The sequence below is a fragment of the Lemur catta genome, chromosome 2 (assembly GCF_020740605.2).
Source record: "Lemur catta isolate mLemCat1 chromosome 2, mLemCat1.pri, whole genome shotgun sequence".
Taxonomy (NCBI): domain Eukaryota; kingdom Metazoa; phylum Chordata; class Mammalia; order Primates; family Lemuridae; genus Lemur; species Lemur catta.
The window spans coordinates 71,744,973-71,770,904 of NC_059129.1; the positions used below are offsets into that span (position 1 = coordinate 71,744,973).

At 37.5% G+C, this 25,932-nt stretch overlaps 2 protein-coding genes and 1 long non-coding RNA gene across 7 annotated transcripts in view; 2 read left to right on the top strand and 1 right to left on the bottom strand.

Annotated features, from left to right (window-relative positions):
• Positions 1-7,850, top strand: part of FAM135A (family with sequence similarity 135 member A) — a 101,804-nt gene extending 93,954 nt beyond the window's left edge. For 3 of the 4 annotated variants that reach the window (XM_045543811.1, XM_045543813.1, XM_045543814.1), the window contains 2 exons: positions 3,962-4,075; positions 6,402-7,850. In XM_045543811.1, the coding sequence (XP_045399767.1) occupies positions 3,962-4,075; positions 6,402-6,607 (320 nt within the window). In that variant the 3' untranslated portion in view covers positions 6,608-7,850. Of the gene's footprint in view, positions 1-3,961; positions 4,076-6,401 lie in introns of those variants that run through there. The other variant, XM_045543812.1, reaches the window with a different exon arrangement.
• LOC123632986 overlaps positions 1-11,768 on the bottom strand; it is a 29,583-nt gene extending 17,815 nt beyond the window's left edge. Inside the window, exons 1-3 of one of the 2 annotated variants that reach the window (XR_006733522.1) lie at positions 11,690-11,768; positions 8,810-8,949; positions 3,015-3,146 (exon numbers count right to left, since the gene is read on the bottom strand). This is a non-coding gene — a long non-coding RNA (uncharacterized LOC123632986). Of the gene's footprint in view, positions 1-2,926; positions 3,147-8,809; positions 8,950-11,689 lie in introns of those variants that run through there. The other variant, XR_006733521.1, reaches the window with a different exon arrangement.
• A 146-nt stretch (positions 11,769-11,914) lies between these two features.
• On the top strand, positions 11,915-22,747 carry SDHAF4 (succinate dehydrogenase complex assembly factor 4). The gene is made up of 3 exons (XM_045543815.1): positions 11,915-11,996; positions 16,886-17,038; positions 22,357-22,747. Exons 1-3 carry the CDS (start codon positions 11,933-11,935, stop codon positions 22,464-22,466), a joined length of 327 nt encoding a protein of 108 aa, XP_045399771.1. The 5' UTR covers positions 11,915-11,932; the 3' UTR covers positions 22,467-22,747.
• Positions 22,748-25,932: the final 3,185 nt, after the last annotated feature.

Sequence of the window (25,932 nt, forward strand, 5' to 3'; positions counted from 1 at the left end):
TCAATTTTTGGATCCACCCATAATTGCACACCATAGGAAACTCTCCTTTAACCTGTTGATTTGTTTATGGTCATTAACATTAGTGTCCATGCTGCACTGAAATACAGTAGTTTCTCAGGGATAGAGCATTTTAACTCTGAACAGTTCCGTCTGTGCGTCCCCAGCCCAGTGTGTCCTTTCCTCTCAACTAGACTGTCTCTTAACTTGGTAAGCTCCTCGTTACCACCAAAAGTTAGGCCCAGGTTTTGAAGTTATAGACTACTTATCTAAATTGAGTGGGAGCCAAATATTGATTGTTTTTGAGGAAAGGCATATGCTTTATAGTTTAAAAAATGTTTGGAGACCAATATGGATCGTTTTTGAGGAAAGACATATACTTTATAGTTGAAAAACTTAATCTAAGACATTAGCTAAGACAAGTCAAAGGTATGGTCACTTTTTGATCCCTTCCAGAAGTATTATATAACTTAAATTTTATAATGGATATGAAATTCTAGAGGTTACAATGAAATTCTTTTTTTACAAAGAGGAAGCAATTAGATTAAAATTCTTCCAAAAAATTGAAACTTGATTTGAGAGCAGCATATAAAATAAAATTTTCAGGAAAGAAATTTAGAAGTAGTGAGACAAGAAAGTGGAGAATTACAGTACTAGTAAGAGGAGAATGCAACATTACACAGATGGAGCAAGCAAAACTTTGATGACTTATTAAAAAATGAGGGAATTAGAAATTGAAAATGACCAATATTTCTTATTTTACTAGAATAATAATAGGCTTATGGAATAAAGAAGTCAAGATAGCAAGCACAATTTTGAAAATAGAATTTAATGTTAGGAATGGTGAATGTTAAAGTGATACAAAGTCACGTCAAGTTATCTGGCAAGAGAAGCAGGCCAGACATTCAGATTTGGGAATCAGATATAAAAACAATAATTGAAAACAGAGGGATAGATGAGTTATCTAAAGAGAAAGTGTCATATGTGCCTAAAACTCAGGTAAGTTTTTTTCACTCCCAAAATTATCATAAAAGAAGGAGCTCCCTTATATTCAAATTGCTTACAAAATCACTAATACAAGGTAATCTCTCAGTTACTTTATTTTTGACTTGCTTGGAAAAGACACACTATATTGTATTTTGGATGTAAATTCAGGCTACCTGACAGAATAAAAATTCTCAGATGAAGCCTGAGAATTGAGCAATTGATTTTTAGCAATGTCCAGGTCATTGGTGATCTTGAAAAAACAATTTCACAGATGAATGAGGAAGAAAGACTTCTTAAAGTAGGTTCAGTAGAGAACAGGGGGAAAGGAATAGAAAGCAGGTACATGGAGAACTCTTGAAGAATTTTTCTATAAAGAGTGCCAAGAAATGGGTTAGTGATTGCAGAGGAAATATAAGGTTCAGGGATAGGTTTATTGATTGATTTTTTTTTAAGATGGGACATATAGTGTTTTGTATACTAGCAAGAATCATCAATACAAAAGAGAAAATTGCATTTTGATGATGCAAGAGTGAGAGGGAACAACTACTAGAGTCATGCCCTTAAATAGGAGATGTTGGGACTGAGTATACACATGAAAGGGCTGGCCTTAGATGGAAGAATGGGCCATTCATCAATAGGAACAAGAGCAAAGGTAGAACATGAAGGTACAAGTACAATAGGTTGGTATGTGTTAAGGTGGAAGTATATGGAAATTCTCTTTTGATTTTTCTTTATTCTCAATGAAATAGGAAGTAAGACCATAAGCTAAGAGTGAAGAGGGGGTAGAAGGTACTGGCAGTTTGAGGGAAAATAGTCATTTAGGAAAATATAATACAAAAATGAATATTGTTAAGCAAGGCTGCCACAGGCTGGGCAATGCACAGCTCCAAGGAGTGTTATTTATGTAGAATGTGATATGAATGGCAGTCCTGGAGTTATATGATACAGTAGCCCTTTATGGAGAACACAAATATATGCGTTTTAGATATCTGAAAAAGCCAATTGTGCTAATGTTCTAAGACTGGTTTTGTGCATCTTGGGATAAAATTTTAATAATGGTGTCATATGCAAAATTCAAAAAGTACAGTATCTAAAACATCTTAAATACACGTGAATATGATGAACTGTGGGACAGTGGTTTTCACATTTTTTTGCTTGTTTATCCCTTAAAAGAATTTTTAAAGTGATATACCCCCTTGTATAATTTTAGGATGACACCTAAAAAATTTTTCTGTAAGTTTAAATAGTTGCAAAGAATATATTTTCTGGCATACTGAATAGTACATATGTGCTTTAATTATATTTTCATAAAAATATAAAGTTTCAGCTCATTTTATTAGAGTTACAGATTTAGCTCATTCAATTTATGGGAAACATGTGCTGTAAAATCCAATTGGCAAGGCCATTCCTCATTGTCAAACAATCAGCCAAATCAAACTTAATTTTTGTCAGAAAAAGTTAGACTTCATATTTTGCTTGGTTCCACCAGAGACTTTTATACCCTAGGGCCATACACCTTAATAAGATCTGAAATAGACTGGAGAAATATATTTCTCTTGTAAAGTGGGAGAAAGGCAAGTCATTTTTAGAAAGAGCTCATATGGAGGTTAGGATCTGGAAATCAGTTTTCTTAAAGCTATACATGCCTATCTACACCATGGAGAGTGTTAGATTATTCCAGGGTAAATGTACACCACCAGTTTGAAGACCTGTACTGTAGGACACATAAATGATTCCCAAAGTAGGGCTAATGATGATGAAGACATTAGTGTCAACTGATACCAAAAGTGGAATGAATTTGTTTCATGAAATGTGAGATGGGAAAAATCATTTTTTAAATACTTTTATAAAATATTATTTTAAATATGTATGTGCAAGTGATTAATTTATATTGTAGACATTTGATTATTTCATTTATTTGCCCAGGATTGTATACATTTAAATTGTCACCCAAAAAAAGTGGTTTTGTCACGCTTGGAAAAAGGAAGGATAGCCTTATTTTTGGCATAGGTGGTATCATACAGTCCCACCTGGCTGTGTGTGGGTCCATACTCTTCTCAAGATCAGGATCCGTAAGTTCCAGGGCAGAAAGTGAATGTCTGCAGAGGCCTCCTACATTCAGGATCCACAGTAGTCTCCACAATTGGCCTGTCTCTAAGAATCTGAATTTCAATGGGCATAAAGTACCAAAATTTTACTCTGGAACATGCCAGGACAACATTTCATGTACTACACACTCTATTGATTTGTATCTTATTTAATAGTCACATAAAATTTTTTTATTTACTAGTCTGAGCCAAATAGTAAAATTAGAACATTATCAGTGCTACAGACATGAAGAACATGGTTTCAGTACTTAAATGAGTTAATTAACAAAATATCTCAAGGTCCTAACCCCTAAATTCACCTGGCTTACTAAAAAATAAAATCAGAGGAACCTGATAAAAATCTGTGGATAGATCACAAAACCCGTAATTATCACTGAAAAATAAAACCATATGTCCTCCTGACATCATACTCAAATAAGGAGAAAATATGAATAATATTAGGTATCATAAATGAAAACTTAAAGTCAGCTTTAAATGATTTCATATAGGCTTTATGGATGAGTGTAATTTTGTTTCATTGGAAATATTTCTAAATATTGATGAATACCCTCTGGAAGGTAAGAATGTTCTTCCTATAGAACATTAATATTTAGTTTCTCCCCTACCTCCACACCACCAAGCAGCAATCCTGGCTCTCACTCAGTGCAAACACACATTTCTCATATCTGCATGAGGACTACATGTAATGAATCTGGTTTTTTGTAGAGAATATTTAGAAATTTGGAGAAAAAATTCATAAGGTATTTAAAAAGTCATAAGCTTAGTACTGCTGAGGAAGTAAATATTTTCTGGTCATTTAATGCCATACTAATAAGTTGTTTTAAATCTAGTTAACTGTTACATTATAATTCATTATTTTCTATTTACAGGGCTTCATTATTTCAAAAATGTTGTGCTGGTGGGATCTCTACAGGATCGCTATGTTCCTTATCACTCTGCCCGCATTGAAATGTGTAAAACAGCTTTAAAGGACAAACAGTCAGGTAATTAAATAAGTTAAAAGTATGTGAAAGAGTTATATCTATTAATGAGATTTTTCTCAAATTTTTCTTGTAATTACTTTCTCTCTTCTCTTACCTTTCTCTTTCCTTTTTCTTCCTTTTCCACCCACTGATATTAACAGCTATCCTTCCCCCATTTTTCTTCCTTTCTTTCTTTCCTGCCACATGATCTGTCTTTACCAATGAAATAGTTCTTTTATCTAATTACAAATGCTTCTCCATTTTTCTGTCTCATAAGTAATTCATACTTTGATTTCCTCTGGATTATTGGGATTAGTGATTGTGGTAATGGTCATGTTGCGTGTTTTGCCATATTTCATTTTTAAGCAAAGATGGCAGCAAGAACTTGCCCCTGTTTACTGAGAGTGAGTGATAAAGATTTTATTTGTTTATTCTTTTGTCATTTATGAATAACAAAAGAAATTTAAATCATAGCTATTTGGAGCCAGAAGGGTGCTTGAGTGCTGTGTCCTCATTTTGTAACTGAAGCCCAGAGACACTAAGTGGCTTGATCCAAAGTCACTGTCAGTTAATTGCAGGCTTAGGGCAAGAACCTAGTTCTCCTACCTCTCAATAATGCCTCAGTTCCATTTTTGGAATGAGGCTGATTTTTAATCTCTTGATCCTTTGCTTTTTCCACATCGTTACAGTGAACAGCTCCTTAAGGCAGAAATTCCCTTAAACACATTTGTATTTTCAGTGCCTAGCATGGTGCTTGGCACATAGTAGTAGGTATTCCATTTATTTAACAAATGTTTATTGTATATTTGTGACATTGGAATAACCTTTTTTAAGCTTCTGTTCTAGCAAAGGCTAGAGTCCACTTACGGGGAAAATTCAGAAGAGGTTTAACCTTCAGATGGGTAGCTGAAACTAGATAAACATCCTTTGTTTTAACAGTGAGATTCTGTGCCCCTGAGGGACAGGAAATCTCATGAAGACATGTTTGGACTTCTTCCTATGTAAACGTATTTTTAAAATAGCATGGAACCAGAAATCCAACTTGACTCACAACAAAGACTAAGAGGAGAGGTGGGAGTAAAAAGTTTTTTTAATGTATTTATGTGATATCAATCTTTCTCTTAAACACCTCTCTCCTCTTTCTCTGATTGTGCTTCTGTATACTCTTTCCTTCTTGTCGTTACTCAGGGCTGCATCCTACCTCTTCTCTGAAATATAGTATCTACCTCTCTAAAATGCATAGGTTCCATGGACATGTTAGTATTTATCTATTAGTGATATAGTAGTGTGTAAGCATTATAAACAATATTTTGGCCATTGTAAGGCAGTTTGTACATTTATGCGTATGTATTCTAATCTTTATCTTTTATGCTTAGCATGAGCTCAATAAATCCACTGTAAGAATTAACCAAAAAGAGGTAAAGAGGAACACAACTTTGAATTAAAAGTAGAACCAAATATTAAATAAACCTTCAGACCAAAAAAAAAAAAGATCTTGTTTGTTCTTTGAGCCAAGCTCACATTGTTCTTCTGACTACAGGAAGTTGATATTTTTTCTTAAAATAATTTGGAAATGCTGCCGTAAAAACATTTTTCAAGTACTTGCTGTAGACTAAAGTTTATAATTTTGCCTTATCAAAATGTTTCACCATGGCTAGCTTATTTTTATAATGGTTTAATGAGTTATAAGTAACTTAGCATTGAAGAAAACTATTTGCTTTCTTTTTTTTTTGTTTTTTTTTGAGACAGAGTCTCACTCTGTTGCCCGGGCTAGAGTGCCGTGGCGTCAGCCTTGCTCACAGCAACCTCAGACTCCTGGGCTCAGGCAATCCTCCTGCCTCAGCCTCCCGAGTAGCTGGGACTACAGGCATGTGCCACCATGCCCGGCTAATTTTTCTATATATATTTTTAGCTGTCCGCATAATTTGTTTCTATGTTTAGTAGAGACAAGGACTCGCTCTTGCTCAGGCTGGTCTTGAACTCCTGAGCTCAAACAATCCGCCCGCCTCGGCCTCACAGAGTGCTAGCATTACAGGCGTGAGCCACCGCGCCCGGCCTATTTGCTTTCTTATATACATTGCTTTGAGTTAAAAATATCAAATTGACAAGAATAATGTATAATAAATGTATTTTCACTTGGCTGGATAAATAATGTGGTTACTTATATTTTCTATTAATATAAACATTCTGAAAATGATAGCTGAAGAAAAATAAAGCCTTTTAAAAGACATTTTTCTGCTTTCTATAGAAATAATGTAACAATTTTATAAGTTATATAAAACTTGATATATAATTTTTTTCAGTTACTTATATGAACTAATTTTCCTTTTTTCCATTTGTTCCATAGGACAGATCTATTCAGAAATGATCCACAACTTGCTTCGCCCGGTTCTGCAAAGCAAGGACTGTAATTTGGTTCGATACAATGTCATCAATGCATTGCCCAATACAGCCGATTCACTCATTGGGAGAGCTGCACATATAGCTGTTCTTGATTCGGAAATATTTTTAGAGAAATTCTTTCTGGTTGCTGCCCTCAAGTATTTCCAATAGGATGAAAGCATTGTTAGAGACTGGACAATTACCTCATTCAACAATGATTCAAATAATGTATTATATTGAAATGTAGATGCTGATAAGTTCTAAGAAATATTTATACCTTTTATATGGAAGATTTATATCATCCATATTTAGAGCTTTTTAAACATCAACTTTACTTTCTAGGTAATGTGGCTGTGCAATATTTTTTTAATTTTATCTTTTTACTTTTCTATTACTTTTTCATATATTTTGCTACCTAATTATTTCAGTGAAACTTTAAGCCCATGTGTATGTCTGATTGGTTATTATTGGCTTTCCACAGTCTTTACGTCAGACTACATTATATTAGAGTCCATTACTGCTAGAATAGCATGGGATTTTAAATTTTCTAGTATTGGGGTATTATTTAGTTAATTATAAATTTTACTTTTAACATCTTACTGTGTTTTAACTGGAAATAAAATTATGGCTGCTACAATATATTTTTTGAAATCAACTTCTTTAGTCCTGAAATATACCTTTATCATATTATCCAACCAGGCAGTTCATATATGACAATGTTATAAAAGTTTTCTATAAAATCATTACTGTTGCTATTAAACATATGTCATGCCTATTAAAATATATTTTCTACTGATGATTTCAACATTATTTCTCATACTGACTTTTATTACTGGAAATTTTCATGTTCATGTTAGCAGCATATAAAGATTTTTGAATGTTTGAATGCCCTCTGCCTTGATTTGGTTGGAATCTAGCTGAATTGGTAATGTTGCTTGAACTTTGTGACTACATTTCTTTAACACTTTTCATGGACTTCCTTATATGTACATAATTAAATGTTAAAATTTATGAAATACTTTTATGAATTTAAATAATTTTTAAATATTAAAATTTTTTGAACTAAAAAGTAATGTAAATAAAATAATTCATATTTAAAATGCAACAAAATAATTAAATTTACATGTCTAATGATACAGATGCAAATGTTTTTGATATATGGAGATGTTGAGTCCTATGACTTTACTAAAAAGGTGCTGAATAGCATTAAATTCACTATTTTCCTTTTCTGTTTTACTTGCAAAAATAATGCACTAAGGGTGGATAGAAGTTCTGTTTGCATTCACCAATTGTGATGGACACAGGTCTTTTGTAAGTATGTATTGTATAATTGATGCATGTTTATTTTTAGTGTTGTATTATTGCCCCTGGTGTTAATAAATGAACAAATGACTATCTGGAGGAAGAACTAAAACACTTGTAATCCTTTGCTTATTATCAGAATACTAGAGGTATATATTTTTATTTGTAACTCAATATACTATATAAATTAACCCTATACACCAGCATAATTGTATAACTTTTAGCCTTTGTAAAAGTATTTTTATAATTTATATCTTTCATATATATTAAGTTAGAATTTTGATTGCTCTTGATAGCTTTTTACTTTTTAAAAAATACTCAAAAATTCCATAAATTGACTAATATACCAAGTGCATTATAACTGGAAAATGTAAATATATGCATATCCACCACATATTTCTGCCACATACAGTTTTCATCTTCACATATATCTTGGCCCTGAGTTTGAATATAATGTATCTTCTAAGTTTAGATAACTTCCAGGTTTATCATTCTTACTCATAATCATATACATAGTATTTAAGGGTAAATTGCTCTCATGATCATAGTTGGTTGATTGCTTGTTGGTTATTTTAATGCAGTTTTAAAAGTACATCTGTTATCATGGTTTAAAAGCTAACAAATTTAACTTCTTTGATTTATCAGGGAAATTATCATATGCTATTCACCTCCAAATTCAGATTGTGGGAGATTGATTGGGGATCTGAGGGAGAGAGTAAATGATTACCTGAAATAGTCTAATTGACTATTAGAGAATGAATCTTACTGAAGTATACCAATAAGGGTTTTGGTTGCAAACAACAACAAAAAATTATGATTAACTTAAGCAGAAAAAGAACTTAATGGGAGATTATCAGGTAGCTCACAGAATTGATGGAAAGGCTGGAGAACCAGGTTTGGAAAACAGAAAGCAAAGGAAACTAGATGACCAGAATCATAGCCAAGTTCTGATGACCTCAAGAAGAGCTGGAAGACTATGTATTCTGCTGTCAGGGATGCCCCTGAAAACTGGATTTCAAATATTTATTTGCATCACTCCAGATTCAAAGTCGGGTGGAATGTCCAACTTACCAACTTTAAGTCTTGGCCAGTGCTTGAGCTGTCAGGCATCAAAGGCAGCAAAGATATCTGACTCTTTCACCTTCCACAGTAGAAAATGAGACCATTTCTTCTACCAAGATTCACCAAACATGAAATGGGTTTGATGACAGCTTCAAATATAAGAACATATCAAAGGTCTACCATAGTCCATTCTTTGTCTTTCCACCATCTGCAAGCACCATTCTCCCCATATTTACACAGTTAAAATGCTTCCTCCTGACTATCCCTCATCCAGCTTCAAGGATCTCAGTGTGATGTCCTGTGGCTCTCTGGTTCTGCAATGATCTTGTCTCAATAGTTTGCAGCTCAGAGACAAAACTGTGACCTAACTACCACCCCTATCCACAATAATAGCATAAGATAGGGAAAAAAAGAAATTATGTAATATGCATGAGCCAGTGAGGAAGGAAATATAGCTAGAGCAATGCGTTGCAAGTGTCCTTGGTGAGAATCACCTCGGCTGTTTGTTCAAAATACAATTTTCAGGGCCCCATTACAGATCAACTGAATCAGAATTTCCAGGATAGTGTAAAGGCAACAGCATGTTTTATGTCCCAAACTTCTCTTGTAAAGGACACTTATGGTAAATACAATACTCAGTTCTACCACTGGTCATGTCTAGATGGTTATGAGTTCTCCGCACTGCCACCTATTTCCTGTTTCCTTTGTGTTCAACCAGCACAAATCAGCTGATCAGATTTCTTTGTCTAGCGGGTGTCCCAAAGATCTGAGATATGAATGGTCTTGCCTATATGTGGCTGTAATAGTGTTGGCTTACTTTTTACAATTCAACCTGATATTTTAAAAAATAAAATACAAAAACATGGTATTGTGAGGAGGTATTCTAGGAAATCCCCTGAGTTCTAGTCAAACTCCTTCCTTTTCCCCCATGGTCGTCAGGGCCAATCACTCCAACTAGCACCATCACCCCTTTTTCTAATCTAGAAAAATGAGGAAAAACTGACCAGGTGGCAATTCCATCTTCCAATTTAGAGAAAACACTGTTGTATCCTCTCAAGGGAGCACTCCTCCTCTGGGTGCAAAAATTGCTCTAACACAACTTGGAATCACTGAGATGGATGGCAAGAGTAGTGAAGGGTCTGAGATTATATCCTACTTGCAAGCTAACAGGCTAGCTTGCTACAGTTTTGTGGATGTTGACAGGATACTCCTGGGTAAAAGACAAACAGCTTTATTACAGCAAAGTAGTAGCCAGAGTGTCAGCATATTTGGATCAGTTCCTGGAGTCCAAATTACCTGTGTGAGGCAGAGAGCCAGATGACACCTGTACACATGGCAGCTTGTGTTATAGGAAAAGAATCCAAGATCAAGCAATTTTTGAGCAAGCAGCAATCAAACCAGTCTCTTCCCCCCAAGGTTTGGGGGGCAGCAGTTAAATGGTAATAATGCTGTAATTCCCTTGACCTACTTAGGCCCCTATATGACTAGCTACAGAAATGCTCAGTATCAGGAGATGGATAATACTTGCAGTCTGGCACACTTGGCAATAATATACAGGGATGCTCAGAGCCCATGGCAGATTGTCTCTTCTTCCCCACAATGGAAAGCAAAATATATTTTACATCAGTATGTCAGATAATAGTGAGGTGTCAATCCCTTTTCTACTCTTTGGACTTGTTATTCTGTCAACAGACGAGATATCACTGAATACTGTTAAGACATTTAGAGCATATGAAAAATCCTTTAGGACAGCATCCCAAAGTGTATTTTCTCACTTGGTTCCAAAACAACCTTCAATAAGGCTGTCCATCATTCCATAAAACCAGTTGCTTCTGGGTGATGGGATACAAGATAAGATGGGTGAATCCTGTAGGTATCAGTCCCCTGCTTTACATCTTCAGAGGCAAAGGAGTTCTTTGGTAAGAATCAATGTATGGGATGTTGTATGGAGTATAACGTATTCAATAAGCCCACAGATCAAGTGTATAAAAGCAGCACAAATCAGGAAAAGCAATCCAAACCCAGAATAATTGTCTATTCCTATAAGAACAAATTGCTACCTCCTTCATGATAGTGGGATTTCATTGTAATCAGACCTGCCACCCAGGCTATGTAATAGTATATCACAGAATTGAGTTGGTCACGCAGTTAGTGAGTAGTGGTGCTAGCCGGTCATGGCAGGGAAAAGACTATGTTAAAAGTTCATATGTGTTTCCATTCCTGCCACCATGGCTACCTTGTTAGTGGGTCCACTGAGCAAACACAGCTGTGGTTGGGGAAGGAGGCTAACTGATGTCCACAGAGTGTGCCACTGTGGTAGGCAGCCCTTGTGTAATCCTCTCCCTTTGATAGTGGACTGGGCCTAATGATAGAATACAACAAAAGTGGGGAGATGTCTCCACTGAGATTACAAAAAGATTGGGGCTTCCATTGTAAGTAGTCTTTCATGCTCTTTGGTTCATTCATTCTGTGTAAAGCCAGCTGCTCTGTTGTGAGATGGCTTTTGGAGAAGCCCACTTAGCAAGGAACTGAGGAAGGTCTCCAGTCCAAATGTCCACAAAGAACCAAATCCCGCCAATAATCATATGAGGGAGCTTGGAAGCAAATCCTCACTTAGCCATGCCTTCATTTGAGACCGGAACTCCAGCCAGTGGCTTGGGTGCACCCTCATTTAAGACCTAGAGCCAGAGGCACTCTGGCTGCTGGATTCCTGACCCTAAAAACTGTGGGAGAATAACTGTTTATTGTTTTAAGCCACAAAATTTTGTTATAATTTGTGAGGCAGTAGCGCAAGAGTGAAAGTGATCAATCTTTGTATACTATAAAGAAGATCATTCCAGGAGACCTTTTGGCTCTAAGAGGCAAAAACAGAATTATTCCCTCATTTACCTTAGCCATGATTTGGGGTTTTCATCAACAGTGTTCAGGGTAGTTTGGGTCTTCCTTGGGGAGGCGGCTGAGCCACTACCCCCTCGTTTATAGCTGGAGTCTGGCTCGCGACCGCGGACTCCCAGAGCCGGCTACAGAGGCCCCGCCCCTTGCAAGCCCCGCCCCCGCGGGGCGGCCCAGGCGCGGCCGCCTGCTCCTCCCCGCGCTCCTCTGCGCCTGCGCGGAAGCTGGGGCGTTGGCGCCATGGCCCTCTCGAGGCTCTTCGGCTTGCTTAGCCGTCCCTTAACCACTGCATGGACAGCGACAAGTAAGGCGCTCTGCCCCGGGGCCAAGGTTGCGGGCGGGGTCGCGGAGGCCCGGGCGCCGCGAGAAGTGGCCTCCCGCGGAAGAAGCCGCGTGTGTCCCTGACATTAGTTGGCGCCAGGGGCTACGGAGCTTCTCTCCAGCTCGGCCACCCGCGCCCTGGCCCTGGGCAGGTCCCTGCAGCGCCCGAGTCTCAAGGGCGGGACTAGAGCTGGCAGGCTGCCAAGGCCCTTCCAGCCCGGACGTCCGCTTCCTTCCGGCCGCTGCTCTGGCCTGGGAAGACCTCAAAGGTTCCGAGTTGTTTATGGGGGAGCTCATAGGGGGCACTGCACTCATGCCCCTGAAAACACGGAAAATAAGACCCTTTAGTAATGGGAGTCATTCATTTGCTTGTTTATTTACATCAAAAAGGATTTGTGGCAATTGACAGTATGAAAAGAATATTGGAAAAGTGCAGAAGTGGGCCTAAGACAAATGAGTATAACAAAAATTAGACGAACTCAGGAGTTGTTAGTACAGAAAGCACACATGTTTTAAGTAGAAAACGTTTCTTAATCCATTTTTGTTGGAAATTTTTCTCAATATATTAACAGAGTTAGTTAGCAACCTATGGAGTATGCTAACCATAATTTTAATTTATAACATAGAGACATGTGTATGAGTTGAAAACAGAATTACTTCCCTTACAGTAAATGACCTCAGATTTCCATGCAATTTTTTTTCCTTTGTGCAATCATTTTTTCCAAATACAAACATTTTACTTGTTAATTGTAAAAATTTTAAATGGCCCAGGAATGAGTAATAATAGAACGTGGAAGTCCCACATTATTCAAACCCCAAGGTAATGACTTTGGAATTTGTTGTGTTCATTCAGCATCCCTTTTTCATTCATTTTAAACACTTTTGAAGTATTTGATACCAAAAATACATACATGTAACACAATGTGTAGGTTATGAAGCAAAACCAACGTATATGAGCTTATACTCCAATTTAAGAAATAGACTCTTTCCATTGCCAAGGAGCTCCTGTGTGCTGCTCCCTGATACAATTGGGTAACTGACTTTCACAGAAATGGTTTCATATCATTTCTATTTATTTTATTTGCTTTTTTTCCAGCTAACACTGTTTTGAAATTGATCCATATTGACATATGAGCTTGTTATTTATTCATTTGTGTGAATATATATTTTCCATTCTAAAAATTTCTTTAAATATATTATTTTGTATTCTGAATTCGTATATGAAATCTTTATGGTCTGGGCCCAGTGTTCTGTTTTTTGTTGATGCTGCTGACTTTTGTTTGTGATGGCTTGTTTCCTTGAATTTTACTGCGATTTTCTTTGTGAGACTTCTGTGAGACATAGGTTGAGAGAATATTTCTCTCCTCCGGGGATTTGCTTCTGTCTTTACTATGTATCTGGGAGCACTTCAACTTTAGACTTGGGTCCACATTATATTAACAGTAAGATGCTCCCTTTAGGGGTTTTTGGACTATGCAAATAGTGTGTATTCGGGCCTAAATACAGGTGTGGTCAGCTAGTGACTTTGTTTTTCACATCTCCACTCAGAGCTAGGGTTGAAATGGACACTTTTCTTTCCTTAACTGTTCTCTCTTTTCCTTAACTGGAAGTTTTCTTCTAGTTCCTTGCTGTTTGGTCAAGTAGCAAGAGCATCACCTGGGAGCTTGTTAAAAATGCAGAATCATAGGCCCCACCCAGAACTACTTAGAATCTGAATTTTTAACAAGATCCGTCCAACTGGTTGGTGTGCACATTTTAAATCTGTCAGTTCACTTTCTTTTCTCAGTGTGAGCCTCCCTGAGTCCTGGCCTCTACTAACTAGGCTTTATCGTTTTGCTCAGGCTTAAGAGACTGTCATCTCCCCGCTGTCCTGAAAGCTCTATAACTCAAGCTCTAGGCATCAAACACACAAGATAGGTAGCATTTTCAGTTTATCACTGCACTGCTTTTTCAGTTTATCACTATTTACTTTCTTAAAATTTTTTTCTCTGATTTAGAAGTGTTTTATATATTTTTTGACCCTTTTAGATGTTTAATTGCTACAGGGTTTTGCATTTCTGATTTGTCAGATTGCCAGAAACAGGAGTTCTGAGTTGTTTGTTGTGTTTTGTGTGTGTGTCATTCACTCTTTTGCTTTTATTATTTCTTCTTTTAGAAGGTCAACTTCTTGCCTGTAATATACATGTAAACACAATTCTAAATAGGCTTTGGAGAAGGCCAAACCATAGCTTAAAGTAGAAGACACGGGCTTTGCGGTGATTATTTCCTTATATTCTTGAAAGATGGTTTTTGTTTTAAGTTAATCAACTATTTCCTCTGTAGTTGAGGTAGTAGTAAGTCAATCGATAGCCAAAATGTAATGCTAACATTAATATAGTTACTATTGCTCAGCACCTACTATTTGATAGGCAGAATTAACAGGAGTAGCCCTTGGGCTCACCTTTGCCTATCTACTGATCCTTCTCATCTGATGCACCTTTCTTGTCTGCCCTTGAAGCTACTTGTCTGTAGCTCTCTACCCCAACCCCTGCCCAGCTGATGTGCTTGCACTGTGTCCCAAGCTGTATAGCCTCCAGGTGCCAAGGAGTCTTACCTCGTGCTGCACAGAAACAAGGGTAATTCTCTTCCCCCACATTCTCTCATACTGTTACCTGCTACAAAAATAGTTCTTTTTATGCCTCCAATGGTCTCAGAGACCCTTAAGAAAACTGGTCTTTCAGCTTTCTCTTGTAACCCTTCTTTCTACAGGTAAGGTCTTTCAGAAGTGTGCAAGACAAGCCTGAGGGACCAGTTTCTCAAACATACTTTGCTACTCTTTTCTCTTTCCCCAAGATACACTTGTGTTCCTGTTCTTCACCAAAAACTCTTACGAAAATTGACTTCTACATCCCGTAGTTAGGCTCAAGTTACTGATGCACTTACTGTGTGCACATACACAAACACATGTTCATTTCTCTTACCTATTTGTATGTATATATATTTGTGTATATATTTTTAAGCAGGGGGAATTGTTATATAGTGATGACTAGAATGTGAATAAAATATATATATAATGAAATAACATTCTAATTATATGTAATGCTGTCAAGAGCTTCCAGATAATTCTATAAAAATAATAATAGATACAATTTATCATTAAATTAAACGCTTTGCATAAAACTGTCCTGTTTATTTAGTAATCTCATTAGATAGGTACTGTTATTTCCAATTTAGGGAGAAAGAAACAAAGAGGGTTTAAATAACTTGACCAAGGGCAAACAACTAGTAAGTAGTTATGTTAGTTCCCTATTGCTGCTGTAACAAATTACCACAAACTTAGTGGCTTAAAACATTTTACAGTTCTGGGGGTGAGAGTCTGAAATGGGTCTCACTGAGCTAAAACGAAGTTGTTAGTGTAAGGCTGGTGGCGGGCACCCCTCCCCTCCCTAATGGAAAAAGAAGCAGCCCACGAGACCTGCTGAAAACAATGCCTGCAAGGCCCAGCTAAGTTAAAGAATAGCCACACCTGGATGGTTACCCTGATAAGGGTCTCAGTTCCTAGAATCCATACGTACCACCAGCCCCTCCTAGTTCTCAATACCCACCCTAAAACCGTAATGGAACCGAAAACCCCCCATCCCCCAGCTCTAAAACATACATAAGCCCACACAAGACTTCTGGGCAGTGTGACTTCTCAGGCCCCAGTCCCTCCCCCGGACCCCTCTCTCTTGGAACCCTACCCTCACCCAGGAGCGCTCCAATAAAGCCTCTGTACTTATCCCTTTCAACTCTGCTCGTCTTTCTTTCTCTGGCGCCGGCCAATCCAAAAAACCTTACAGTTAGCAGGACTGTGGTTTTTCTGGAGGCTCTGGGGAAAACCCGTTTCCTTCCCTTTTCCAGCTTCTAGAGGCTGCCCACATTCCTTGACCCAACCCCTTCCTCCATCTTCAAGCCAGCAACATCAGCTCAGGTCTGTCTCTGCCATCTCTCTGGTTCTCTCTTCCAGTTCTCTCTTCTCTGTTTAAGGACCCTTGTGATTGCATCTACCCACTCAGATAATCCAGGATAATCTCCCTAGTTTAAGGTCATCTAATTAGCAACCTTAATTCCATCTGCTTCCAGAATTCTTCTGTGCCATATAACCTAATCTACTCATAAATTCTGGGTATTGGTTTCTGATCATCTTTGGGACACTATTCTGCTTGCCACAGAAGTGTAGCTGGAACTAGTACCCAAATTTATCTGCCTCTAAAGGTATTCCTTTAGGAAGTTGAAAACCCCCAACAGTGAAATCGTTTTTTCAGTGTGGTTTTGCCCTTATTGAACATTATCTTACCAAGGGGTTAAATCACTTTCATAGAACTGAAAGTATAACTTTATCTTTACAAACTAAGGAGAAAATGATCTCGTTTACACACTGCAGATGCCCAATATATTTTTTCAGTTTTGAGTTGTTAGGAAAAGAGGACCATGATTAGGATTTAAATATAAGAACACTAAATATAGCCACTCATGACTTCTAGAGATGTAAATACTAATTATTTAAAAGTTCATACTGATGTACTTAGCTACTCTTAATGTTCTGACTCCTGGTATTTTGGCATTGCTTCAGACGGAAATTAGTGGTTTATATAAGTTTCTACAATCTTATAATGGTTAACTAACTTATTTCATAGCTCTTCTTTCCAAACTGGTTATCTCCCAGGAAAGGAAATGGCTATCTAGAAGATAGGGGCAGAGGGAAGAATTTTCAGTGTATGTACATGTCCCTTGTACCTTTTGAACTTTGATAAATGTGAATATATAAACTAAAAACAAATAAATAAAACTATTAAATGTTTAAAGTAGAATAAATGAACAGCTCCTATTTTTCTGTTATCTCCACTCTGCTAGGATCACCCCTTCTGTGTCAGTCTTTGAGGAAAACAAGTTCTTCTCAAGGAGGAAAGTCTGAACCCATCAAACAATCACTTAAGAAGCCAAAGTTACCAGAAGGTCGTTTTGATGCACCAGAAGATTCCCATTTAGAGAAGGAACCACTGGAAAGTGAGTATAGGAAAGCTTCTCTCTTAAGTATCACAGAAAGTATTTTAGTGATAAAATAAATGTTATTTTTGCTTATAGTTCTGTATTAACAATATAGAGCATATTTTACCAATGAGTAAAATCATCATATTATCATATTGACCATCAATATAAATGGGTTTTTTTTTCTTTTTTTAAGAGATAGGGTCTTGCTCTGTCACCCAGACTAGACCACAACGGGGTGATCATAGCTCACTGCAGCCTCACACTTTTGGGCTCAAGCAATCCTCCCACCTCAGCCTCTGGAGTAGCAAAAACTACAGCTGAGAGTACAGCCACCACACCTGGCTAATTTTTTTTTATTTTTTGTAGAGATTGGGGTCTTGATATGTTGCCCAGGCTAGTCCTGATCTCCCGGCCTCAACCAGTCCTCCCATTTTGACCTCCCAAGGTGCTAGGATTATAGCTGTGAGCCACCATGCCCGGCTGTATGGCTTTGTTTTTGTTTTTAAAGTTTCCAAGCCCGATAGGTATTTGGTTGGGTTTGACTGAGTTTGTTTTTTATTATACCTCATTATTCACATGACAAAATATGTAATTTCAGACCTTCGTTGATGCAAATAACAGAAACCTACTTAAGCAGAAGTGAGGCACCCAGGGGTAGTGATGCCACTGGGCCCTGGAAAAAGACTGGAACCTCAAGACTAAACACTATGTGGAAACCAGGATACTCTCCCTCTTTCTCTTGTCTCTGGTCACCTTTCTTCATTGTTTTCTGTCTCCAAACTAGCTTCTCAGTCCACTGGGCAGAAAATAACTGCTCCTAGCAGCTATTGAGTTCAAGAGATCAGCCAAACTGAAACTAGAATTTCTAACTTCTAATTCCAAATTCCTTAAGAAGAAAGCTCATTGGCCAAGCTTGGCTCAGATGTCCCCAGCTGAATCAGTCTTAGTGACCCAATCGGAGATGGGTCACATGTGAAGGTGATTGTTCTCACTATAACCACATGGTTGGAGACAGAAAAGGGGTAGTTTTGAGACTAAAGAGATTGGAGGAGGGGGTAATACACTAAACATTATTTTTTATTCAGTATATGTAAAATTTGGCTCTCATGCCTTAAAGCTCGTTTTAAAAGTTCTACTTTATTTTCATTCTATACCTTTTTATACCTTTGAATTATAGAACATGTACAAGCATTAACTATTCAAAAAATAAAATTTTAAACATCGTAAACATACCATTTTGAGTCCTTGGCCAGGCTGTCCTGCTTGTCTAACTTTTCCAGTGAAATGAGAGTTAACCCTTCTATGTAGTGAAGCATCCTAGGCAAGAAGATACCAGGATGCAGGGATCTGTCTCTGAAACTTTTCTAGAATATAAAAGCTTTAATTGTTTGCTCATTTAGTTGTCAATTTATAGCACTTCACCAAGCCCAGTCTAATAACCAGACCAATCAGCCAAGCTGGTAGAGACGTTTAAGAAGTTGTCATAATCTAAAGGCAAAATTTATATTTAGTGGTTTTTAGCCAAACAGAAAAATCAGAGGGGAAATATTTGCTTGAAACATCAAGATTAAATTAGGTATCCTGAGATAGGGAGGATATCCTGGACCACTCAGGTGGGCCCAGTGTAATCACAGAGGTTCTCGGGGAAGCAAGAGGGTCATAGAGGGACTGGAAGATACTGCACTGCTCCCTATAAGATGGAGGAAGGGAGATGGGGTGTAGGCAGGTATGTGTATGTTCAAGGGCAGCCTCTAGAAGCGGGAAAAGGGAGGGAAACAAATTTTCTCCTAGAGCCTCCAGAAGGAGCGCGGCTCTGCTCACTCTTTGATTTTAGTCCAGGGAGACCTGTGTCAGGTTTCTGACCTCAAGAACTATAAGATAGTAAATTTGAATCATTTTAACTAAAAAAGAAAAAAAATCACACAAGAATTAAACAGTAAGAACAGAAATCAAATCTCACATATATGGTCAATTGGTTTTTGATAAGAGTGCCAAAACCATTCAAAGGATAAAGAACAAGCTTTTCAATAAATGGTACTGGGAAAACTGAGTATCCACATGCAAATAAAGAAGTTGGATGTTTACCTTACTATCACAAAAAATTAACTCAAAATGTATCAAAGATCTGAACTTAAGAGCTAAAACTATAAAACTCTTAGAAGACAATATCGGGAGAAATCTTCATGATATTTCATGGATATGACATCAAAAGCACAGGCAACAAAAAAAATAGATAAATTGCACTTCATCAAAATTAAGAACTTTTTTGTATCAAATGACATTATAAGAAAGCAAAAAGACAACCTATAGAATGGTAGAAACTATTTGCAAATCATATGTCTGACAGGGGATTAATATCCAGAATATATATATAAAATACTCCTGCAACTTGACAAAACACAAATCCAGTTCAAAAATGGGAAAGGACTTGAGTAGATATTTCTCCAAAGAAGATATACAAATGACCAATAAGTGCATGACAGAATGCTCAGTATCATTAATCATTAGGGAAATGCAAATAAAAACTATAATGGCTATAATCAAAAAAATGGAAAACAGCAAGTATTGTCAGGGATGTGGAGAAATTAGAACACTCATGCATTTCTGGTGAAAAGGTAAAATGATGCAGCCTCTGCGGAAAACAGTTTGGCCATTCTTCAAAAAGTGAAACCTAGAACTACCATATGACCCAGCAGTTTCACTCCTATGTATATATCTAAAAGAATTGAAAGCAGGGACTTGAACAGATATCTGTATACATACCAATGTTCATAGCATTATTCACAATAGCCAAAAGGTGGAAATAATCTAAGTGTTCATCAACAAATGAATGGATAAACAAAATGTGGCACACATATACATACAGTGGAATACTGTTCAGTCATAAAAAGCAATGAAATTTTGCTACATACTGCAACATGGATGGACCTTGAAAACATTATGCTTAGTGAAATAAGCTGGACACAGAAGGTCAAATATATGATTACACTTATATGAAGTACCTAGAGTAGTTGAACTCATAAAGACAGAAAGTAGAAGAGAGGCTATCGGGCTAGGGGAAGAGAAAAGGGGAAATTATTGTTTAATGGGTACGGAGTTTATTATGGGGATGATGAAAACGTTTGGGGTATAGATATGGGAATGGTTCCACAACATTGTGAATGCATTTAATGCCACCAAATTGTATACTTACAATTGGTTAATGTGATAAATATTATGTTATATATATTTACCATAATAAAGAAAAAAGAAGAAAGCACATTTGAAAAGTCAGTTATCTATCTGACATGACGGTAGGCATTCTTCTTAATTTTAGAACTACTCAAGTTTATATTGAACCTACCATTCCTTAGAAATTACTCTGGCAGACGTCACCAAATCCAGCAGATGCTTTTTAATTGTCATTTTATTTGAACAATCCACAGCCCTTGACAGTGTTAACTAGTGATTCTGGAAATCTCCTGCTTTAGTTGCTATTAATATTATACTTTCCGTAGTTTCTCATTCTGTTTCTTAAACCATTTCTTCCTGGGCTCCTTTGTAAGTTCCTCTACCTCTGTCTAACACCTAAATGTGGGTATTTGCCAGGCCTCCTCTCTCCTTAGACCCCTAAGCATTCCTAGGGAGATCTGATATCTTCCTAAAATGATTTTAAATATGATATCACATATGTGTTGGTGATTCATGCATGTATGCCTCTAGTCAGATCTCTGTCTTGAGCCTCACTTTCCTATTTCCAGTTGCCTCCTGAACATCTTCCTTTGCATATTCCAAACATCTCAGAATTAGTATTTCTAAAACTTAACTCCTCCTGTATGCATTTTTGCCAGTCACCTTCACCCTTCCACCAGCCTGAATCCACATCTTCCTCTTCCTCTGGATTCCCAGTCTACCCCATCTGCCAAATCACCCAAGCCCGAAATCTGAAATCCTTCACTCCTGCCTCTCCATCTCCTGTATCGCATCACTAACCAAGTCTGGTTGATTCTGCCTCTTAACATCTCTCAAGTTCCTCCCCTCTTATTTATCCTACCAGTGAAGCCAAAGTTAAAGATGTATCTAGCGCTATTGAATGAAACCATGCACTCACAAGGTTGCCATGAGGATAAGATGAAATCTATTCATTCACTCATATGATACATTTTAAGTGTCATCTATGAGCCAGGCACTGAAACAGCAGCAAATAAAACACACAAAAATATATACCATAGTGGAGCTTAACATTTTAAGGGGAGAGACAGACAATAATCAAAGTAAATAAGAAAAAAAATAGCAATAAATGCTAAACAGAATGATAAATCTAGGCACAGAATGGGAAGTATTTTGAGGGAGGCAGAAAACAGAGACACAGTTTAAGAATTAGGGTTCTTTCTAATAGCTGGTTCCTCTCCTGTTTTTTCCATATACAGATCAGTACAGTGTATAGGCCAAGAGTAAGACTGCAGACAGAATATCTGAATTCAAACTCAGTTTCACCACTTAGCTGTGTGGTATTGAGCAACTTTCTTAATCCTTCATGTTTCATTTTCTTCATCTATAAAATAGGGACAATAATTGTTCCTATCCTGTAGGATTATTATGAAGGTTAAATGAGTTAGTGTGTATGTATAAAGTGCTCAGAATTGGGCCTGACTCATGATGGGAACTTCTGTTATGCACACATAGTGTTAAGAATAGTAATTGCTATTAATATTATGTCTATAAGTGGCCTAGCTAACCATTTACTGAAGGTAAAACCCTGTGATGAGGAATAATAATACTCACAGCTGAAATTAATTGACGTTTTTATGTACCTGGCATCATGCTAGAGCCTTTCCCTGTAATACCTTGTTTAATTCTTAACACAGTAAGGCAAGTATGATTGTTCTCCCCATTTTACAGGTCGGAAAACTGAGGCATTGAGTCAAAGTGATTTATTCAGAGTAATCTTATTTTAAAACCTTCCAAATCTTATAAATTTGCAGTCTATGTTTTTTGCACCCCTCCCCTTCTGTTTGGATCCAGCAGCACATACGCAGCTACTTCCCAGATCTGGGGCTGAGAGCACTCCCAGAATTCTAAGTCATTAGTGTTGATAGTAAACTTGATTGAATATGAAAATTGTGTCCAAAAGTGATTTCCCAAACTCAGGAAAAAGAACCACGTGGACAGTTCATTTAAAGACTGCGTAGTAACTTGGTCAGTAATATTTTGCCTGATATGCAACCCTGTCTTCAACATTGACCATAATGCTTTTCCTGGCTTCTTTGACTGCTTTTTCAAAGAAGAATTTCTAATATGCACTTTTCTATCTTTTGTATCTTATGCATTTTTATATCTTTTGTTTTCTGTAGAATTTCCAGATGATGTTAATCCAGTTACCAAAGAAAAAGGTGGACCCAGGGGCCCAGAACCTACACGATATGGAGATTGGGAACGAAAGGGACGCTGTATTGATTTTTAAGCCACATGTTCTTTAATCTCAGTATTGTTTTCTGAATATGTACAACTGAATTAACTTATTTCTGATTTTTTCCTTTATATCCTTTAAGTCATGTAATTTCCATAATGTGTTTAAAAATATACATGATGGCTTTGGAAGAAAATATGCTGCTATAAATTAGGAAAGGAAAATTTATTGGAGTTTATAAAGATGATGAGAGCCGCAAGTTTTTACTTCATCATTTTTCAGTTTAAATTAGTTGCTTGTAAAATGCACATGTAAATAAAATATTTTTTAAATGATTATGTTGCCATGTACTAGGTGGTAGTTAGTGGCTTTTTAAATGATACTTGAGTAATGCATTGTAGTTTGAGAAGGCCGCAGCAACAACACATTTTCTGTTAGAGCCACAATACTTGGGTTTAAATCCTGACTCTACTACTTACTTCTTTATGTGACCTTGGGTAAGTTATTTAACTTCTCTGTGCTCTAGTATGCTTGTGTGTAAATTGGAAATGGTAATAGTTAGGCAGTTAAGATTTAGTGAATAAATAATATGTATATTAGTGTTTTTCAGAGAAACAGAACCAATAGGATAGATATATAGAGATTGATTAATTGATTATGAGGAATTAGCTCATGTAATTCTGGAGGCTAAGAAGTCCGATGATCTGTCATCCCCAAGCTAGAAACTCAGGAAAACCAGTAGTGTGATTCAGTCCGAGTCCAAAGACCTGACAAGGGAGCCAATGATATGACTCCAGTCCAAGGCAGGAGAAGATTAAATGAAATGTCCCAGCTCAAGCAATGAGGCTGAAAAAGGGGGCAAATTCCTCCTTCCATCTTTTGACCTATTCAGGCTTTCAATGAATTGGATGATGCCCAACTGCATTGGGGAGGGCCGTTTGCTTTACTGAGTCCACCAACTCAAACATCAGTCTCATCCAGAAACACCCTCACGGACATATCCAGAAACCGTGTTTAGTTTGGGTACCCCATGGCCTATTTAAATTGACACATAAAATTAACCATGCCAGCATGTCAGCCACTTGAAGCAGTGGATAGCACCTACCTCTCAGTAAGTGTTAGCTATCCTTAAATTATGATTCTGTTTTTCCAGGTCTCTAGGCTTCCTGGGGGGAAAGATTTAAAAACCGAAATTTGAAATACTTGAGTTAAAATTACTTTATATGACTAGAACATTAAAAAATCATTAGTTGAAAAAACAGTGATTATTTAAATGAATGAATAAACTAAAACATATATTAGCTTGTGGAACATAAAATTAAGGTAGGTACTACGCTTTGCCTGTTTGTCCTCTCCAAAAACCGAACTTGAAACTTAACCACAGAAGTGGCCGTACTGAGAAGTGGAGCCTTTAAGAGGTCGGTTCCCCACCGCACTGTTCCAGGATGCTGGATGTGGAAGTTGAAAGAGATTATTCTCCAGCTTAATATGTAATGTCTGCCCCTTTGGGTTTCTGACTTGCTAGGGGCCAAGTCCTTTTCTTCTTATTTTTCCCCTTTGGAATGGGAATGTGTATCCTGTGCCTGTCTCACCATTGTATCTTGAAAGGAGATAACTTGTTTTCACAGGCTCACAGATGAGACTTCGGACTTTTGAGTTGGTGCTGGAACGAGTTAAGACTTCGGGGGTAGGGGATGGAATTAAGGTATTTGTATGTGAGCAGGACATTAGTTGGAGGGGCCAGGGACAGAATGTTATGGTTTGGATGGTTGTCCCCTCTGAAACTCATGTTAAAACTTAATCCTCGTTGTAACAGCATTAATGGGGTGGGAAATCCGACTATGATATTGGATAGGTGGAACCTTTGGGAGGTAATTGTGAGGGTCATGAGGGTGGAACATTAGTGGCTTTGTACGAGGAGAAAGACCTGAGCTAGCAGGCTGGCCCCTCACCGTGGGATGCCCCGTGCTGCCTCAGGACTCTGCAGAGAGTCCCCGCCAGCAAGAAGGGCCTCGCCAGATGCAGCTCCTCAAGCCCAGACTTCCTAGCCTCCGGAACTGTAAGAAATGAATTTTGTTTTCTTTATAAATTACCCAGTTACAAGTTTCTTTTATAAACAACAGAAAACAGACTAAGTAGGTATAGAGGGAAAATACAAGAAAAGCAGGATAGAATGGGCCAGCTTAGTCAGTTTTGATGACTCAAAAGCTCCTATCCTGTGGCCTTTCGATAACTGGGTCGGGAAAAGTCAAATCCGTTTACAGATCTGGAATAAAGGAAGGACACGAACTGCTAGGCCCCCTGAGGCATCCTTTGCTGCGTATCCTCTGGCCTCATTTGCAGAGGTTGGGCCTTCAGATCCTAGGCTACACTTGAATTTCTTAGGAAGAAAGGGTTTTCAGAACCTAAAGATACAATGCAATAGTCTGATAATTGTGTCATATGAATTATAAGTGCAGTATTTTTTGAGAAGATTATAGGGAGACACATTTAAGTTATTGTCCCCAGAAACAAACTAGCATGCTAATTAGGACTAATCATTTGATTTTTATATCAGTTTTCTGTCTTAGTCAACATTTGTTCTTCTAGTTGCAATTACTGTGTATGCTGCTAAGTAATAACCACATTTCTTTAAAAATATTCTATAATTTGATCAACCTACAATTAGCCCAGATCTGTAAAGGTTTTCAGTAAGTTAACATTCCCAAAATAGTATGTTAAATTTTTTTTTATTGTATGGTTTTGCTTGTGTTCTACAATACCTATCATGGTATGTGACAAAAGGATATTTATAAGCGGGGCCTGGTTGCTTACGCCTGTAATCCTAGCACTCTATGAGGCCGAGGTGGGAAGATCGCTTGATCTCAGGAGTTCAAGACCAGCCTCAGCAAGAGCGAGACCCTGTCTCTCCTAAAAATAGAAAAAAATTAGCCAGGCTTGGTGGCGCATGCCTGTAGTCCCATCTACTCGGGAGGCTGAGGCAGGAGGATCGCTTGAGCCCAGGGGTTTGAGGTTGCTGTGAGCCAGGCTGACGCCACAGCATTCTAGCTCTGGCAACAGAGCGAGACTCTGTCTCGAAAAAAAAAAAAAATTATATATTCCAAAAACTAATATAAAATACATAACAACCAAAGTGTTGTATTAAGATAATAGAATCCTTAACCTCTTTTAATAGTTACATGTTTCATGACAGTTATCAAATATAGAGGTAAAATTTGGTGGCATGAAATCATTTATGGTCTGTATGTCTATCAAACATTAATGAAAAAACATCATGAAGACTATCAATTTGATACCTACAAAAGATGATATGGCAGCTATGGAAATGCATTACCCAGACCTCCCCCTGTGGGAAGCAGAGTTGATTGAGAACCCCAGCTGCTACCCCATGGGATCCACCACTGTGTTCCTGCTGTTCCCAGCCAAGGAATGAGTATGGCATGGCTATTAATACTGGCCCACTCCCCTGATGGGCAACATTAGCTCAACGACTCCTCTTTAGCCTGCATAGAATCTTCTT